At 42.5% G+C, this 20,551-nt stretch overlaps 1 protein-coding gene across 3 annotated transcripts in view; it reads left to right on the top strand.

The window, feature by feature from the left end:
* LOC124794863 (tyrosine-protein kinase transmembrane receptor Ror-like) overlaps nt 1-20,551 on the top strand; it is a 659,017-nt gene that overhangs the window by 475,848 nt on the left and 162,618 nt on the right. For all 3 annotated transcript variants that reach the window (XM_047258536.1, XM_047258535.1, XM_047258538.1), the window contains exon 3: nt 2,270-2,352. In XM_047258536.1, coding sequence (XP_047114492.1) covers nt 2,270-2,352 — 83 coding nt within the window. The remainder of the gene's footprint in view (nt 1-2,269; nt 2,353-20,551) is intronic.

The raw sequence follows: 20,551 nt of genomic DNA, 5'->3' as shown, positions 1-20,551 counted from the left end.
ACTCAGAGTAAATTTTTAAATCTGGGGATTTTTCTTTACATCTGAGGGTTACTGACATGTTAATATTTGCAATGACATAGCCTCATACTGGATGCTGATCGATGATACCCTATTAACTAAATGAATCTCAGTTATAATGTCCATTGACAAATTTGCGCATAACTACAGACAACATACACATCTCCCCTCTGACCCCATCTCCCCACAGTCATTTAATGAACGAAGTAAGAGCATATAGACTATCAGACAGTTGTGTGATTGGATTGAAGAGTTCCTAGATAACAGAACGCAGCATGTCATTCTCAATGGAGAGAAGTCTTCCGAAGTAAGAGCGATTTCAGGTGTGTCACAGGGGAGTGTCATAGGACCGTTGCTATTCACAATACACATAAATGACCTTGTGGATGACATCGGAAGTTCACTGAGGCTTTTTGCGGATGATGCTGTGGTGTATCGAGAGGTTGTAACAATGGAAAATTGTACTGAAATGCAGGAGGATCTGCAGCGAATTGACGCATGGTGCAGGGAATGGCAATTGAATCTCAATGTAGACAAGTGTAATGTGCTACAAAATAGCAGGTCAGCAACTGGAAGCAGTTAATTCCATAAATTATCTGGGAGTACGTATTAGAAGTGATTTAAAATGGAATGATCATATAAAGTTCATCGTCGGTAAAGCAGATGCCAGACTGAGATTCATTGGAAGAATCCTAAGACAATGCAACCCGAAAACAAAGGAAGTAGGTTACAGTACGCTTGTTCGCCCACTGCTTGAATACTGCTCAGCAGTGTGGGATCCGTACCAGATAGGGTTGGTAGAAGAGATAGAGAAGATCCAACGGAGAGCAGCGCGCTTCGTTACAGGATCATTTAGTAATCGCGAAAGCGTTACGGAGATGATAAACTCCAGTGGAAGACTCTGCAGGAGAGACGCTCAGTAGCTCGGTACGGGCTTTTGTTAAAGTTTCGAGAACATACCTTCACCGAAGAGTCAAGCAGTGTATTGCTCCCTCCTACGTATATCTCGCGAAGAGACCATGAGGATAAAATCAGAGAGATTAGAGCCCACACAGAAGCATACCGACAATCCTTCTTTCCACGAACAATACGAGACTGGAATAGAAGGGAGAACCGATAGAGGTACTCAGGGTACCCTCCGCCACACACCGTCAGGTGGCGTGCGGAGTATGGATGTAGATGTAGATGCAGAGATGCTGTCTGTGATGTGCAAATACTACCAACCCATGAGTCGTGGTAGCTGGCCGCTTGAAGGTCTGGGAAGGTACTACGCCCGTACTGCCGGCGTATGACGGCTGACGTACTGCTGGTGACAACCATTGTGAACTGGACCGGGGAGCACGGAAACAAAATCGCTGGTACTGCCGATCTGACACACAGGTCATAACTGACTTCGCACGGTCCGGCAGTGGCCCAAAACAGTCGGCGGGGATTGATATTGGCGTGGCGCTGGAGTAGCAAAATAGTGACCTGCCTCCAGCGGTCTCTGCTGCGAACGGTACGCTGCCTATCGACGAGGTTGCCGCTCCCAGAGGCTATAGAAGCGATGTGTAACTCCGAGGTAGAACCCAGGACACGCAAGGAAACATCTCTGTTCTGGTGCGAGTCGGCTGCGCATATCATCCTAGCGGAGAGGCTGCCCGCACAAACTACGTGGTGTGCGTAGGAAACAACTACCAGGCGGATACAACATGCAGATATCTGTATAAACATCACAACCGAAAGTCCGTACAGTCAGCTGCTCAACAGTTCAGAGTAGACTGCGCATAACTCTGCGGTAGCATGTAGTTTTCTCTCATTTATGTATAAAGTAACTCGTTAGGAGTACATGCAGATTTGACTACAACACAACTGTTTAATTTTAAGAGAGTATTTTTAATTTCTGTTCCAAATTTCGTGTAATAACAATAGGTTTAGTTTTACAGATCCCTCCAGCCACCTGCTTAAACAGGTCAGAGCAGACTGCATGTAATTCTGCGGTAGCATATCTGTAATTTTCTCTCATTTGTGTATAAACTAACTCATTAGAAGCACATGAAGATTTCATTACGACAATGATATAACAAAAACATTGAAAGTGTGTTTTTTAGAGACAATACCTTTAATTTATTTTACAAATTTCATTTAATAATTTAATTAAATCGTTGTTAAAATATGGGTGCAAAGGACGTTACGTAGATATTAGTAACAGAGCGTGTATAATTAACTATATTTAATTTTGATAATGACTTTTTTCTGATTTTTGTTGCAGTCCCGGTGACGCCACAGCCTATCCCTGTGATCGTGCCGACCAACAAGACTAACGGCACCATCTCACCACCGTTCGCGCAAGAGGTAAGTACACTCTCTGGAATCAAAAGACAGCATCCAGTCTCTGTCTGCAAGTGCCGTCAGTCATTCGGTTCCAGAATCTTTTGCCACTAGACGTAGACCTAATATCCGAATAACTTTGCTCAAAATGCATTTTCTGGATCCTTTTTATCATTATCTGTTTCACTGTCGTTCTTTCCCAAGATAATGGACACATCATCATCCGAAGAACAAAGATTACACAAACATACAAGGAAAACAGACGACGATGCTTTTTGTATTTGCTGCTCCGTGCGGCCTTAAAGTAATTGGACACTTTTTAAATATTACTGTTAGTGTTGAATAGACGCACGTTCCACAACGATATATATACACACATATCGACTTAGGGATATTATAAAGCCATGCAGACTCTCTTCTTTCCAAGCTGAACAAGCAATTTAGTAGACAATTGTTTCATCGTATCGATTACATGTATTAATATTTCCGATGGCAACCACCTCAGAGTGTATAATTATTCCGAAACGATCCTTGAGAAGCTTCACGTCACTGTGACATTTTTCTTTCTTTTCTTAATTTTTGTGCTGGTCAGATAAAAATTATTTCTCAAGATATTGTCCAATGCATTCAATAGATTTCGTTTAAGAAGCTTCCGCTTCCTTTTTTTCCCCTCTTCATAGAATACGGTAAAATATGCCAAGCTCTGCGAACTTTTTTCTTTTCAGGTTTTCAAATTGAACCTTTGTAAAATCTGCAATCTTTTCTGTACGCCGGCCGCTGTGACCGAGCGGTTCTAGGCGCTTCAGTCCAGAACCCCGTGACTGCTACGGTCGCAGGTTCGAATCCTTCCTCGGGCATGGATGTGTGTGATGTCCTTAGGATAGTTATGTTTAAGTAGTTCTACGTTCTAGAGGACTGATGACCTCAGATGTTAAGTTCCAGTGCTCAGAGCCATTTGAGCCATTTTTTTCTGTGCACTTCCATCCTTGGCAAATTTTATGACTTGAGAGCAGATTTGTCCTAGCACTTTAGTGGTTTATCAACTTTTCATCCACATTCTGTTAAAAATGCCACAGTTCCTCCGTTTCATGACTTAACTTTTTCCAAACTGGGTATTTAAATATCTCACATCGAGCGCTGTTTAAACTGAGTCTCCCATCTCACACGCAGCATACTGGAATAAGAAGAAAGCGAGTTACTATGTAGAGTGAATTAGTTAATTAAGTGAGAAGATGAAGTACGTAATAAATCGATATTGAACGAAATGAGCCAATGCAAGCAACATATGGAACTGAGAACGAGCAGTAGAAAGAAGGAAATAGTTTTCGTAAACAGCGAAACTGAGGAAGACACTGTAGTAGAAGATATGAAATTCTTTTCTGTCTAGAAAGCAGAAAAAAGAACATGACTAATGGAAAGACTTTTCAAAAGCAATTTACCTCAGGCGAAGAGAGCTTTCTTCCAACAAATTTCGATATGGAATTTAGAAAGATATTTCTTTAACTATAAAGATTGCAGGTGGCTCGTGGGAAATATGAACAGCAAGAAACGCGAAGAATTAAAAAATATGAAACTCTAAAACGATATCACAACTATGTGGACACAAGTACAAAGTGAACAGAAAGTAGAAAGGATTGATGTCAGAAGGAAATACAAAGCTAACTAGAAGAAAGTTTACTTGGATATAGTTAAATAGCACAAGAAATCACCTTCGTTCTGCCAACGGCCTTGTCAAATAGGGCGGAGGGGTGGACACAGGTTCAGGACACTACTTGCCTTGGGATTGGAAACTGCTCCTAAAGACGGAAGAATCAAAAATGATCAACGGCATGAAGATGTAGAAGGCAGTAGAAACCACTAAATTAAAGGCACACAATGTGCATCCACAGGAGATGTGGCCTGTAATTGAAACAGTGTCATGATGACCTCTCCGTTGGCAAAAGATTCCTGACTGGGCCCCTCTCGGATCTCCAGGAGGAGACTGCGAAGAGGGAGGTGTCCATGAGAACAAGAGTGAGTAACCAACGAAACGACAACGTTCTACAAGTCGGGGAGTGAAACGTCAGAAATTTGAACGTGATAGGAAAGCTAGAAAATCTGAAAAGCGAAATACTAAGTCTTAATTTAGATATGGTAGGAATCTTTCTGGTCGGAGTTATACAAGGTGTTACAAAAAGGTACGGCCAAACTTTCAGGAAACATTCCTCACACACAAAGAAAGAAAATATGTTAAGTGGACATGTGTCCGGAAACGCTTACTTTCCATGTTAGAGCTCATTAACAATGGAATGGAAACACACAGCAACAGAACGGACCAGCGTGACTTCAAACACTTTGTTACAGGAAATGTTCAAAATGTCCTCCGTTAGCGAGGATACATGCATCTACCCTCCGTCGCATGGAATCCCTGATGCGCTGATGCAGCCCTGGAGAATGGCGTATTGTATCACAGCCGTCCACAATACGAGCACGAAGAGTCTCTACATTTGGTACCGGGATTGCGTAGACAAGAGCTTTCAAATGCCCTCATAAATGAAAGTCAAGAGGGTTGAGGTCAGGAGAACGTGGAGGCCATGCAATTGGTCCGTCTCTACCAATCCATCGGTCACCGAATCTGTTGTTGAGAAGCGTATGAACACTTCGACTGAAATGTGCAGGAGCTCCATCGTGCATGAACCATATGTTGTGTCTTACTTGTAAAGACATATGTTCTAGCAGCACAGGTAGAGTATCCCGTATGAAATCATGATAAGGTGCTCCATTGAGCATAGGTGGAAGAACATGGGACCCAATCAAGTCATCACCAACAATACCTACCCAAACGTTCACAGAAAATCTGTGTTGATGAAGTGATTGCACAACTGCGTGCGGATTCTCGTCAGCCGACACATGTTGATTGCGAAAATTTATAATTTGATCATCAGAATCGAGGAAGTACAGTATATACCGAGGAAACTAAAATGAGCTCAAACATGGAAATTAAGCGTTTCCGGACACATGTCCACATAACATCTTTTCTTTATTTGTGTGTGAGGAATGTTTCCTGAAAGTTTGGCCGTACCTTTTTGTAACACCCTGTATAGGGTGATATCAACAGCAGCAGTAAATGGTATAAATGGAGTAGGTTCCGTAATGATGGGATGGTTAGGGCAGTAAGTGAGGTCCTGTGAACTGTTCAGTAATGGTGTTGTTCTCATCAGATTCCACAGCAAACCTACCCAGCGAACAATACTTCAGGTACACGTCCCGACGTCGCCAGAGAGAGAGAGAAGCTATAAATGAGGATATTGAACGGTTAATTCAGTATGTAAAGGGAGATGAAAATCTAATTGAACGGTTAATTCAGTATGTAAAGGGAGATGAAAATCTGATAATCAAGGAAGATTGGAATGTTGTTGTAGGGGCAGGAGTTGAAAGTTTTACGAGAGAATATGGACTGTTTAGTAGGAATGAAAGATGAGAAAGACTAATAACATTTTGCACTGAATTTCACCTAATAACAGGAGGCACAGAACATTCCAGCTGGATTGCATCGTGGACACAGATTCCTAAATCACATATTGAATTTCAAGGCGTACTCAGGAACAAATAAACACTCAGATCACAATTTAATGGTGGTGAACAGTAAACTCAAGTCTGTGAGAAGCGCTCGGAAGGTAGTTGGATGCTGAAGTATTGAGAAATGATGAGACGCGTTTGTAGTTGGCTAAGGGTGTGGATACTGCGAAGAGATATACCAGAGTAGGAAGTTCAACTGAAAAGGACGATCACAGATGCTGAGCAGATAAACATAGGTACAAGAAAGGTAAATGCGAAGAAACATTGGGTAACATTAGAAATAGTTAAACTGATCGACGGAAGAAGGAGGAAGAGTTCTGTTAAGGGAAAGGAACGAAAAGGACTAAAGATTACATGGAATGAAATAAATAGAAACTGCAGGACAGCGGGAAAAATGCAAAGAAATCGAAAAAGATACGATCATCGACAAGACTGATTCGTCATATTGATAGCCAAAATCCCTTGGGCGAAATTATAAACAAGGGTGGCAACATTAAGAGTGCAATGGCAGTTCCACTGTTAAACCCAAAGGAGAGGGCGGACATGTAAGAAGAGCACAGTGAAGGCCTCTGAGGGGTAGGAATTGTCGGATGATGTGACTGAAGAATTAAGTGGAATCGATATGGAAATGATAGGGGATCCAGTATCAGTCCGAATTTAGAAGAACTTGTAAATCCTTGAGCTCAAATCAGTTTGCATCCAATTGGAATTTCTACCAAAGTATTATTGAAATTAGCGTGCAGAACATCTGAGGCCCGCGACATACCATCAGACTTTCGGAAAATATTATCCACACAATTCCGAAGATAGCTAGTGCAGATTGGTGCGAGAACTAACGTAGTATCAATTTAACATCTCATGCAACCAGGTTGCTGACAAGAATAACAAATAGATGAATGAAAAGGTAAACTGAGTAGCTGTTAGATAACGATCACTTTGGTTTTCGGTAAGGTAAAGGCACCAGAGAGGCACTCGTGACGTTGCGACTGGTGACGAAGGCAAGGCTGAAGAAAAATCAAGACATGTTAATAGCATTTTTCGACCTGGAAAAAAGGTTCGGGAGCGTAAAATCGTGTAAGGTATTAGAAATTGTGAGAAAAGTAGAAGTTAGACGTAAGGAAAAGCACGTAGTGTTTAATATGTATAACAGCCCAGGAGTACCAAAAGATTGAAAGCGCAAGAAGGAAAGGCGCATTTTCAATAGGATGTAAGACAGGGATGCAGTCTTTCGCCCCTACTGTTGAATCTAAAAATCGAAGGAGCAATGACGGAAATAAAAGAAAAATTTAAGAGCAGGGTTAAAATTCAGGCTGAAAGGTCATCAGTGATAAGATTCACTGACAGCATTGCTATCCTCAGTGAAAGGGAAGATGAATTACAGGATCTGGAATGGAATATAAAGTCTATTGGATACAGAATATGGAATGAGAGTGAATCGAAGAAAGATGAAAGTAATGAAAAGTAGCTGAAATGAGAAAAACGAGAAACTTAACACGAAAATTGGTGATCACAAAGTAGACGAAGTTAAAGAACTCTGCTACCCCGAGAGCAAAATAACCCATGGCAGACGATGCGAGGAGGATGTAAAAAGCATATTAGTAAAGGAAAAGAGCACATTCCTGGCCAAGAGAAGTCTAGTAGTATCAAACATAGGCCGTAATTTGAGGAACAAATTTCTGAGAATATACGTTTGGGGCACAATATTGCATGGTGGTGAAACGGACTGCGAGGAAACCGGAAAAGAAGATTATCGTGGCGTTTGAGAAGTGGTGCTACAGAATGGAAGTTAGGTGTACTGAAAAGGTAAAAAATGGAGAGGCTCTCCGTAGAACTGGTGAAGCAAGGAACATAATGGAAAACATTGACAGAAAGGAAGGACGGCATAATAAGATATGTGTTAAGGTATCACAGAGTACCTTCAGTGGTACTACAGGGAGCTGTGGAGGGTAAAAACTGTACGGGAAGATAGATTAGAATTCATACACCAAATAACTGACGGCGTTGGGTGCTAGCCGGAGAGAATAGGAAGACGCAGAAGAGAATAGGAAGACGCAGAAGAGAAATTAGTGGTGGACCGCATCAGACCAATCCGAAAACTAACGTGGGAAAAAAATGTCTTGTTGTGACAATATATCTAGGATTTGTTCGTTGGTAACTCGAGGAACGTTAAGAGGGCATGGAGGCTAGTGATGGAGGAGTTAAGTGGCACACTGTGGTTCACACAATCAACAAATTATCTTGGTGTATGGATGTGAAGTAAATGAAGGAATAAGTGAAAGAGAATAAGAAAGCAACAAATGTACTACCGTGGAAGCACCGAAAGTCTGAAAAGTGGAAAAATAGTGAAGTGTTACCCATCATTTTTATATATAAAAAAAATAGGTGAAGATAGAAGACCCGATAAAGTTATGTCTTTCATTCAGCAGATTATTAGACATGATTATAAAATTCATATAACTCTTACAGGAGAACTTACAGTTTCAGAAATAAAACGACAAAGTATGATGGAAAAATTAGTGGTAAGTTGTGATGGGCCCAGACTGCTGAGGTCATGGGTCCCTACGCTTACACACTACTTAATGTGGTGTCACCGCCAGACACCACACTTGCTAGGTGGTAGCCTTTAAATCGGCCGCGGTCCATTAGTATACGTCGGACCCGCGTGTCGCCACTATCAGTGATTGCAGACCGAGCGCCGCCACACGGCAGGTCTAGAAAGACTCCCTAGCACTCGCCCCAGTTGTACAACCGAGTTTGCTAGCGATGGTTCACTGACAAAATACGTTCTCATCTGCCGAGACGATAGTTAGCATAGCCTTCAGCTACGTCAATTGCTACGACCTAGCAAGGCGCCATTATCAGTTGCTATTGATATTGTAAAGAATGTACAGACAAGAGCTACGTTCAACATTAATGGATTAAAGTTAAGTATTCCACCAGCTACATCCTTTTTTTCTAGTCTAACTTCCTTGTCCTGTTCGACCTCACGCCAGCCTGCGTGAGCTAAAACGCGTGCCTTTCGGCTTCCTCCAAACTCCGTGGGTTTGCTCTCCTGCCAATCCACAACACTTAATCTACCTTGAACTAACTTACACTAAGGACAACACACACACACACACACACACACACACACACCCATGCTCGAGGGAGGGCATGAACTTCCGACGGGAGAGGCCGCGCAACCCGTGACTTGGCGCCTCTAACCGCTCGGCCACTCCGCTCGGCTCCTTTGCAGTCACTGTGATCTATGTCGCGCGCAATTTGATGTGCATAATGTATTATGTCACTATCACGCACATCCTATTAATTTGTACCGAGCATCCTGGAAACGCGCAAACATCAGTTTTTGAAACAAGTGTACCATGTCCTCTTTGAATGCCTGTAGTTTTTCTTATGCACTACACTGTCATATTGCTGCCGACTTATCCGAAATCTGTTCATTATTGTTTTTTTACTGTGCCGTGGATGATCTTCCATGTAAGTTTAGTACTTGCTTCTTGGACAAGGATTGTACTACGTTTGACTGGAGACGGGATTTGCGGCCCCCTGTCCAACAACGACGATGAACTACATGACTCAGCACCTATTTCAGTATCACTTTCACTTGTTAAGCACTTATTTTCATCGGTTTACTCATGTACATTGTCCGCATAGTAGAGCGAATGCGACGCGATACGTTCTACTGACACATCTAGCAGAAACGCTAATATTTTATCTGCCACTTCTTTTTTACCCTGCGAAATCCCTTGGGTGCCTTTCTCAAGAAATGTCAACTTAGGCAACTGTTGCTGTAGATATAATGCAATGTTTGCTTGTTTTCGTTGCCATTGCTCTGCTTTGTAACGATACTACTAGCATTGTTGTGAGTTACAAGTAGACTAAGCAGTTCAACTGCTCACCATTGGACATCTCAAGTCCCGCCTCCTGTTGCACATTAGCCGCTAATATCGTGGTTGCTTGGTAGACAATGTGAAGCAAAATTATAATAAAAACTCCATTCTTGGGAAAACGTGGTCTCAACACACAATTATTGAATTTTTCTTTTATTTCGGCTTAATAATTTATCCACACTAATAATTAGGCATAGGAAATAAAATCCCTTCTTTATTGTACATCATACTACGGGGTGGCACCGAATTCTAGTCTGTTCATTGTCGCCCACCAATAATCATCAGTTTAATAAATACGTTTGCATTAACTTATTTGTTATTGTTTACGATCTAATTAATATATGTTTATCTATTTTCTGTTTTATCTGCTCGTGGCGGGCAGCATTTCGATCGTAACTGCCGAGCATTCTGTATTCGAAGCCGGCTTTTCGTGCGCCGCCCGTTGTATACAGTATCTGCCATAAAGAGAAAGACATAGGTTTATGTTTTAGTTAATTTTCTTAAATGTTTATACAATTCACTATTTACTTAGTATAATGATAAATCTCGTTTGCTGTGTGCAGTGTTTTTTATTTATATTGCTCATTTAACAAATTTTGATTAACCCTACCTTACAAATTACAAAATTTCTTAAATAAGTGCAGAAACAATTCCAGAATAGTATTTTTGAGCGCAGAATGATCTTGGTACGGCTCTGTGCCCAGTACATTTTATTTGGTTCAAATTGCTCTGAGCTCTATGGGACTTAACATCTTTGGTCATCAGTCCCCTAGAACTTAGAACTACTTAAACCTAACTAACCTAAGGACATCACACACATCCACGCCCGAGGCAGGATTCGAACCTGCGACCGTAGCTTTCGCGCGGTTCCGGACTGAGCGCCTAGAACCGCTAGACCACCGCGGCCGGCACACTGTATTTGTTTATTTTCAGAGTCAACTGCAAATCCCTGAAGCTAGCGTCGATCGTCGACGCTCTTACTGAATTTCGCTACCGTTTTTTAGCCTTGCGACTTCTGTGTATACAACAGCATAACGCGCGAAAAGCCTCAAGGTATTTCCACCGTTATCCACTGTATCATTTATATATGTTTTGAAAAGTAATGGTCGTTTGTTTGAGATACGCCCGAAGCTACTTTTACGACTGAAGATCTCTCTTTTTCGTTATACCTCTTCCCCCCGCCCTCTACTTCCTTCTCTTAGTTTTAATGCTACGTATTAGAGATGGCTGTTATCACTGGACCAATCGATTTTTTTCATCTCCAATTTAGTATGATTATTAAAAGCGCTCAGTTTCTGAAATAACCGAGTTTGTTTTTATCGCTTCTAATTCCAGTAATATATGTGATCTAGCAAAGACTGAAAAACTCCACTTTTTGCACAATAAGTTTCAAGGTACGTAGAATCAAAAAATCAAATAAAATAGGCAGATAAATAAATCTTTGTCTGACCACTGTTCGGTGCTTTTATGGCAGAATAATGAGGGGTTCAGTTCGCCGCTGTACCTCCGAGGATGTCTCCCGCAGTCGGAGACGAAACGTCAGGGGAGAGTTTTATACTTCGACCACGGCCCATCAGCCCGGAAGTTTTAAGTGAAGAGGGGTTCAATAGTTCAAAAAATCAGTAGTATTCTTTTACTGATTCTATTTTTTTTATCTCTGCTAAAAATCATGATCGAGGATCATACGACTGCTTGTGCATTACCGATACTCAGAGCTAAAGGTTGAAAACTGAGGTTGGAGAACTCTGTTTTCGTGTTATGCTGTCCGTTTCCAAGGACTACAGGCAGATATAGGCATTTTATGTAGACACACGTAGCCCATCAGCTAATTTCTGTTTTTGTTATGAACTATGAATGACTTATTATGTTAGCTGGTGTGAGCAAATCTTGCACACTGCACGCAGACTTGCGTCATCTAATAGGCCTCGCCACAAGTAAATTATCGTCTCAGAAATGCTGTACCGATTTTTATGTAATGCGTTTTTTCAGTAACCTTTTGTCGTAACAGTCGAATTCAAATATGCTTCAGCACTAACGATATGCTACAACAGCACATCACTTACTGCAGCAAGACAGCTGGTCCGTATCACAGCAAACCAGTATTCACAAACTTTTATTTGAGAACTGCCCTCAGTTGTACGTAGGCCAGACAGGAAGGAGTTTCGCTATAATATACTGGGAACTTCCGGCAAAATAACTTCGATATATTCACTTTTGCAACACATCTGAAAGAATATAGCCATTCAGCCAAAGAAAAGCAAAGAAAATGAATCTACTTAAGGATCTCGATATTTACATCCGTAGATCCAAATCAGCACACCTGATTCTCAATGAACAAGTAGACATTGCAAACTTGTGAGTGCATGTGCCTTCGAACTTATTAGGATCTGAAATGCCACTACTTTATCAACGACATATTGTGAAAGCACCAATAATTAGCATGTGACTAATATACAGTTAACGTGTAAAAGATGATATATTTTCACAAAAAATGCGATAAATGTTATTTGAAAACGATGTGGATACATTAGCTATGTGCAAGTACTATAATATTGTACATCACATGTCGCTTAGCCACTTCCAAATGTTTCATTTGTGGCTATTTAATCTCATCACATTATTTATCTTTGATTTAAACGATGATCTCCAAAACTGAGTATGGGAATATACAGGGTGTTTCAAAAATGACCGGTATATTTGAAACGGCAATAAAAACTAAACGAGCAGCGATAGAAATACACCGTTTGTTGCAATATGCTTGGGACAAGAGTACATTTTCAGGCGGACAAACTTTCGAAATTACAGTAGTTACAATTTTCTACAACAGATGGCGCAGCAAGTGATGTGAAAGATATAGAAGACAACGCCGTCTGTGGGTGCGCCATTCTGTACGTCGTCTTTCTGCTGTAAGCGTGTGCTGTTCACAACGTGCACGTGTGCTGTAGACAACATGGTTTATTCCTTAGAACAGAGGATTTTTCTGGTGTTGGAATTCCACCGCCTAGAACACAGTGTTGTTGCAACAAGACGAAGTTTTCAACGGAGGTTTAATGTAACCAAAGGACCGAAAAGCGATACAATAAAGGATCTGTTTGAAAAATTTCAACGGACTGGGAACGTGACGGATGAATGTGCTGGAAAGGTAGGGCGACCACGTATGGCAACCACAGAGGGCAACGCGCAGCTAGTGCAGCAGGTGATCCAACAGCCAACAGCGGCCTCGGGTTTCCGTTCGCCGTGTTGCAGCTGCGGTCCAAATGACGCCAACGTCCACGTATCGTCTCATGCGCCAGAGTTTACACCTCTATCCATACAAAATTCAAACGCGGCAACCCCTCAGCGCCGCTACCATTGCTGCACGAGAGACATTCGCTAACGATATAGTGCACAGGATTGATGACGGCGATATGCATGTGGGCAGCATTTGGTTTACTGACGAAGCTTATTTTTACCTGGACGGCTTCGTCAATAAACAGAACTGGCGCATATGGGGAACCGAAAAGCCCCATGTTGCAGTCCCATCGTCCCTGCATCCTCAAAAAGTACTGGTCTGGGCTGCCATTTCTTCCAAAGGAATCATTGGCCCATTTTTCAGATCCGAAACGATTACTGCATCACGCTATCTGGACATTCTTCGTGAATTTGTGGCGGTACAAACTGCCTTAGACGACACTGCGAACACCTCGTGGTTTATGCAAGATGGTGCCCGGCCACATCGCACGGCCGACGTCTTTAATTTCCTGAATGAATATTTCGATGATCGTGTGATTGCTTTGGGCTATCCGAAACATACAGGAGGCGGCGTGGATTGGCCTCCCTATTCGCCAGACACGAACCCCTGTGACTTCTTTCTGTGGGGACACTTGAAAGACCAGGTGTACCGCCATAATCCAGAAACAATTGAACAGCTGAAGCAGTACATCTCATCTGCATGTGAAGCCATTCCGCCAGACACGTTGTCAAAGGTTTCGGGTAATTTCATTCAGAGACTACGCCATATTATTGCTACGCATGGTGGATATGTGGAAAATATCGTACTATAGAGTTTCCCAGACCGCAGCGCCATCTGTTGTTGAAAATTGTAACTACTGTAATTTCGAAAGTTTGTCTGCCTGAAAATGTACTGTTGTCCCAAGCATATTGCAACAAACGGTGTATTTCTATCGCTGCTCGTTTAGTTTTTATTGCCGTTTCAAATATACCGGTCATTTTTGAAACACCCTGTATGTATGAATGTTAACTACCTGTAGATGGGCACAAGCATGAAACCAGCCGTGTGTTAAATAAAATCACCTTGTATTGTGAGTGGTTGCGGATATTATTCTACATCTTATGTGATGTGTTTGTAGCTCCTTTCCAACTCTTGTTATTAAAATAGAACTGATCTCTTTTCCCATTCTGAATAATAAGCGAATATTTCAAAGGAATGGAAATTTTACGAATAAATATTACTCACAAAAAAATCAGAAACCAAACACTGTAGTACCGTTATTGGAGGCAGATTGATACACAGTTATTTTTGTCTGATCATTAGCAACAAATAAAAAGACCTGTTATAACCGAACCCCAACGGCTACCGAAAAATGCTAGTTATTCAGAACTAAATACCGGTAGCGGTTTAAAACTGTCGGTTTTCCCCCTCCCTACAACGGATAGGGCAAATGTTCCAAAGAGGGCGCAGCCCCAAAGAGAGCGCTGCATGTGTTCCTAACAGTTAACTGAATTGATCAGCTCGCCACTGAGGTCGTTGAGTTCAGAGTGGTATCACTAACACCTTGTACAAGTCGTGTGAAAAAATCCTGTGTTTCCGAAGTGAAACAGGTAAGGATCACTTTTCAGCTTTCTTGATGTAGTACTGGCGCTCTGTTGCGTAAGATATACACGAGCAACAGCCTTTACTTCTCGATTGCATTTTGAAATGCTATCTTGTAGTCTATCGTATTGCAGCCACATATTTTGCAAATGTGACGTTCGCTACTGTCTGTTGACTTCGCTTCGAATCACAGCTTTTGTTTCTAAATGACTTCAAATTAGGTTGCCACTGCTTTTGATGTGAAGGAGTCTGCTTTAAGGAAAAGATTGAAAGCTGTGAGTAGACAACATGGACTACGGCGTTTCGAGACGACTAGATCCCGTGCATTAAGTGTAGGAGTTGGTGGAACGAACATTGCTCCTCATTTGAGGTTCATATTGCGTTCATTTGTGACATTTACTAGAAGCGTACTCTTTGGGCATATTTTGCACAGTCTTAAGCGCAGGCGGACGAAAGAGTGCTCATTTCTTGCTTTTTTTTGTCTTTTTGAAACGTTCAGTAAGAGTACGGGGTGTTCAAAAAGTCTCTCCGCAGTGCCGTATGACTGTTAGCCGCGAGTGCCGTATGATTCTTCGCCTGCCTGGGTTACTTTCCTTCAAGTGGACTCTCCCAACATTCCACTGTTTCCTTTATCTCAGCCAGCGTCAGTTGTATCGTTGGTGTGTGTCGTTACGTGTTGACGTTGTTAGTTTGTTTCGTTTTTGTTCAAATGGTTCAAATGGCTCTGAGCACTATGGGACTCAACTGCTGAGGTCATTAGTCCCCTAGAACTTAGAACTAGTTAAACCTAACTAACCTAAGGACATCACACACATCCATGCCCGAGGCAGGATTCGAACCTGCGACCATAGCGGTCTCGCGGTTCCAGACTGCAGCGCCAGAACCGCGCGGCCACTTCGGCCGGCGTTTCGTTTTTGTCGCAGTTGAAATAATAACCATTAAAGAATGTGTGTTTATAGTCGAACAAGTGTTCAAAGCTGGCGGTAAGTACACAGTTTCAGTTCGTCAAACATTTAATTCAGTTTTCCCGGAGGCAACACTCCCACATCGCGATACTGTGTGAGATTTGATTAACAAATTTAGAAGTACGTGTTCAGTGACAGATGCACCGAGAAGTGGTCGTCCTAGCGTTTTGCCTGAGGATAAACTAATCCATATTTCCGATAAAATGTCCATGAGTCCGAACAAGTCAGTAAGAAAACTCGCCCAGGAAATCGATGTTAGTGTCGGAACGGCCCAAACAGCTGTAAGGAAAAAATTGGAACTTTTCCCATACAAAGTGACAGTCGTGCAAGAACTGAAAAACGCCGATCAAGGCAAGAGACTGCATTATTGTCAATGGTTCAGAAATTTCGTTAGACAAAATGGAAGGGATATACTTAATGAAACGTTTTTCACTGATGAGGCATGGTTTCATTTATCCTGGTACAAGAACTCTCAACATTTTCGTATGTGGAGTACTGCAAATCCATTGCTTATTCATGAGGAATCATTTCATTCTGTGAAAATAGGAATTTGGATTGCAATTTCTAGACGTCGGATTGTGGGTCCCATATTTTTCAACGAAACAATAAACGTACAACGATACTGCAATTATATTCTGTGCCCATTCATAGGAGAACTTGTGTTAAGTGAAATACTGAACGGTTATTTTCAACAAGATGGTGCAACCGCGTATACAGCTCGCGTTTCAATGTCACTGCTTGCTGATGCTTTTGGTGATCGCATAATTTCACAGGGACTTTGGCCTCCACGATCGCCTCACCTAACACCACCTGACTTTTTCTTCTGGGGTACAGCGAAAGCAACTGTCTATAAAAACTGTCCAAAATCCATCGATGAATTGAAAACTGCAGTATCCACTTTCACTGCTTCTGCTACAGAAGAAATGTAACAGCTTGTGTTTGGAAACATGATTAGACGAACTGAATTGTGTATTCTACCACAGGGGGGATACTTTCAACATTTAATGTGAAAATTTGTAGTAAAAATGAGTATTCAAGAAATTAATAACTTTTGTTTCACTGAGTTCCTTTTCGGTTTATTCACTACGGCATACGGCACGCGAGGCTTACAATCATACGGCACTGCGGAGAGACTTTTTGAACACCCCGTATTACATCTCTGCTGCTGTAGTTATCTAAACATGTACATTTTGTGTCCATAAATATAAACCTAAAATTATTTAATTTTCCTTTTGATAAGAGCCCATATACACTACTGGCCATTACAATTGCTACACCACGAAGATGACATTCTACAGACGCGAAATTTAACCGACAGGAAGAAGATGCTGTGATATGCAAATGATTAGCTTTTCAGATCATTCACACAAGGTTGGCGCCGGTGGTGACACCTACAAAGTGTTGACATGACGAAAGTTTCCAACCGATTTCTCATACACGAACAGCAGTCGACCGGCATTCGCAGGTGAAACGTTGTTGTGATGCCTCGTGTAAGGAAGAGAAAAGCGTACCATCACGTTTCCCACTTTGATAAAGGTCGGACTGTACCATATCGCGATTGTGGTTTATCGTACCGCGACACTGCTGCTGGCGTTGGTCGAGATCGAATGACTGTTAGCAGAATATGGAATCGGTGGTTTCAGGGGGGGTAATACGGAACGCCGTGCTGGATCCCCACGGCCTCGTATCACTAGCAGTCGAGATGACAGCCATCTTATCCGCATTGCTATAACGAATCGTGCAGCCACGTCACGATCCCTGAGTCAACAGATGGGGACGTTTGGAAGACAACAACCATCTGCTCGAACAGTTCGACGACGTTTGCAGAAACATGGACTATCAGCTCGGAGATCATGGCTGCGGTTACCCTTGACGCTGCATCACAGACTCAACGACGAACCCGGGTGGACGAATGGCAAAACGTCATTTTTTTTCGGATGAATCCAGGTTTGTTTACAGTATCATGATGGTCGCATCCGTGTTTGGCGACAACGCGGTGAACGCACATTGGAAGCGTGTATTCGTCATCACCATACTGGAGTATCACCCGGGCGTGAGGGTATGGGGTGCCATTGGTTACAGGTCTCGGTGACCTCTTGTTCGTATTGACGGCACTGTGAACAGTGGACGTTACGACCCGTGACTCTACCCTTCATTCGATCCCTGCGAAACCCTACATTTCATCAGGATAATGCACGACCGCATGTTGCAGGTCCTGCACGAGCCTTTCTGGATACATAAAATGTTCGACTGCTGCCCTGGCCAACACATTCTCCAGATCTCTCTCCAATTGAAAACGTCTGGTCAATGGTGGCCGAGCAACTGGCTCGTCACAATACGTCAGTCACTACTCTTGATGAACTGTGGTATCGTGTTGAAGCTGCATAAGAAGCTGTACCTGTATATGCCATCCAAGCTCTATTTGACTCAATGCCCAGGCATATCAAGGTCGTTATTACGGCCAGAGGTTGATGTTCTGGGTATTGATTTCTCGGGATGTATGCACCCAAATTGCGTGAAAATGTAATCACATGTCAGTTCTAGTATAATATATTTGTCCAATGAATACCCGTTTATCACCTGCATTTCTACTTGGTGTAGCAATTTTAATGGCCAGTAGTGATTTTAAGATTATTCCTTAACTGCACACTCGTAGTTATGGTTCCCCAAACCTTCCCTTTGGAGAGCAACGAGCAACTACCGCTTCTTATCGATCCTGATTAATGAGCTACAGTGTCCTAGGAAAGAGAAATGCGGTCGGTCACTGACCAGCGTAATAATGAGCACAGTAGGCGGGCCGCTCCAGCCACATTCCGCCGGTGTCCGGTTACTGGCGGGCTGTCATCGCGGCGTCCGAGAGCGACTGCGATGGGGAGAATGAGCGAGGGATGCCGCGGCGTCTCCCCCCCCCCTCCCCCCTCTGCTCCACAGACAGGCTCTGGCGTCACACAAGAGCGCTGTCTGTCCGCAGGGGGACTTCTGGAACCCTCCGACAGTGGCCGGCGTGTGCTACTGCACAGTACTGCCCAAACACGGCTGGTCCTTCTTCAGCAGCCACACCGTCGCGTGTTGACCACTACTCTCCTCGCACTGATTACCACTGCATTTAATTTGTATGCTGTTACAACACTCTGGTCTGCAAGAAATGCATCCTTAAACGTCAGCGTACGTGTCCCGTCACTCCAAAATGTTTCCATATTGGATTAATAAAAAGTAGGGAAAAGTCAAGACAATAGTTTTATGAATGATTTCAGTGTGTGTTTCCATTCAGCCACCGCGACTTCCCTGCTGGCTTCTAAGTGGCTACTGGCGGAATATGAACCACACACACTGTAATAAGGTTCCTTGAAGAAATAGCGACAGGCGCACCTTCCATGGATCCTCACCGGAATCAAGCACCACAGTGGTGAGAGGCAAGGGAATTCAGCTATATCAAGCATTTCGATGGGAACGGAAAACTACCACATCCACGTTATTTTCCTGAATCAAGCTCAAAAAGAGTGCAGTTAACAAGGTCAGTTACCTCTCTTCTAATTCAGGTGTACATAAAATGATTCATAATAACTTCTCCTGTTACTTCTGAGGTTACTACTTAGGACGTTGATACGACCAGCCACTATTTCCTCTCCTATACCAACCTCTTCATCTCAGAGCAGCACTAGTTATTTGCTGGATGTATTCCAGTCTCTGTCTTCCTCTACAGTTTTTACCCTCTACAGCTCCCTATGGTGCCGTAGAAGTTACACACTAATGTCTTAACAGATATCCTATCATCCTCTTCTTTCTTCTCGTCGGAGTTTCCCTTTTATTCTTTTATTCTCCGATTCTGTGAAGGATTTTCTCATTCCTTACCTTATCAGTCTACGCAGTTTCCAGGAATTCTCTGTAGCACCACATCTTAAATGCTTCGATTTTCTTCTGTTCTGGTTTTCCCACAGTCCACGTTTCACTACCATACAATGCTATGCTCCAAACGTACATTCCTAGAAATTTCTTCCTCAAATTAAGGCCAATGTTTGATACTAGTAGTCCGCAGCGCGTGGTCGTGCGGTAGCGTTCTCACTTCCCGCGCCCGTGTTCCCGGGTTCGATTCCCGGCGGGCTCAGGGATTTTCTCTGCCTCGTGACGACTGGGTGTTGTGTGATGTCCTTAGGATAGTTAGGTTTAAGTAGTTCTAAGTTCTATGGGACTGATGACCATAGATGTTAAGTCCCATAGTGCTCAGAGCCATTTGAACCATTTGATACTAGTAGACTTCTCTTGGCGAGGAGTTCCCTTTTTGTCAGTGTTGGTCTGCTTTTGATGTCCTCCTTGTTCGTCCGTCTTGGGTTATTTTGCTGTCTACGTAGCAGAGTTCCTTAGCTTCATCTACTTCGCAACCATCAATCCTGATGTTAAGTTTCTCGCTGTTCTGTTCTCATTTGATACTTCTCATTACTTTGTCTTTCTTCGATTTACTCCCAATCCTTATTCTGTTACTCTGTAGTCTGTTCATTCCATTCAGCAGATGCTGTAATTCTTCTTCATTTTCGAGGATAGCAATGTCATCAGCGAATCTTATCGTTGACATCCTTTTACCTTGAATTTTAATTCCACTCCTGAAACTTTCTTTTGTTACTATAATTGCTTCTTCGATGTGTAGACGAACACTTGGGGCGAAAGACTACAACTTCCACTTACACATTTCTCAATTCTCTCACTTGTCAGCTCCCCTAATCTTCTGAGTTTTGTGAATGATATTTTTCCGAAAGTCGGATAGTATATCGTCAGACTGATACATTCTACTCACCAACGCGAATAGTCGTTTTGTTGCCACTGCCTCCAACTATTTTAGAAATTCTGGTGGAATGTTATCTACCCCTCCTGCCTTATTTGACCCTAACTCTGCATTTAACAGTGGAATTACCATTGCAGTCTTAATGTTACCAGCCTTGTTTTTATTTTCACAGAAGGTTCGTTCAAATGGCTCTGACCACTATGGGACTTAACTTCTGAGG

The sequence above is a fragment of the Schistocerca piceifrons genome, chromosome 4 (assembly GCF_021461385.2).
Source record: "Schistocerca piceifrons isolate TAMUIC-IGC-003096 chromosome 4, iqSchPice1.1, whole genome shotgun sequence".
Taxonomy (NCBI): domain Eukaryota; kingdom Metazoa; phylum Arthropoda; class Insecta; order Orthoptera; family Acrididae; genus Schistocerca; species Schistocerca piceifrons.
Note: the sequence above shows the minus strand (reverse complement) of the source record. Positions and strands in the feature narration are given on the sequence as shown.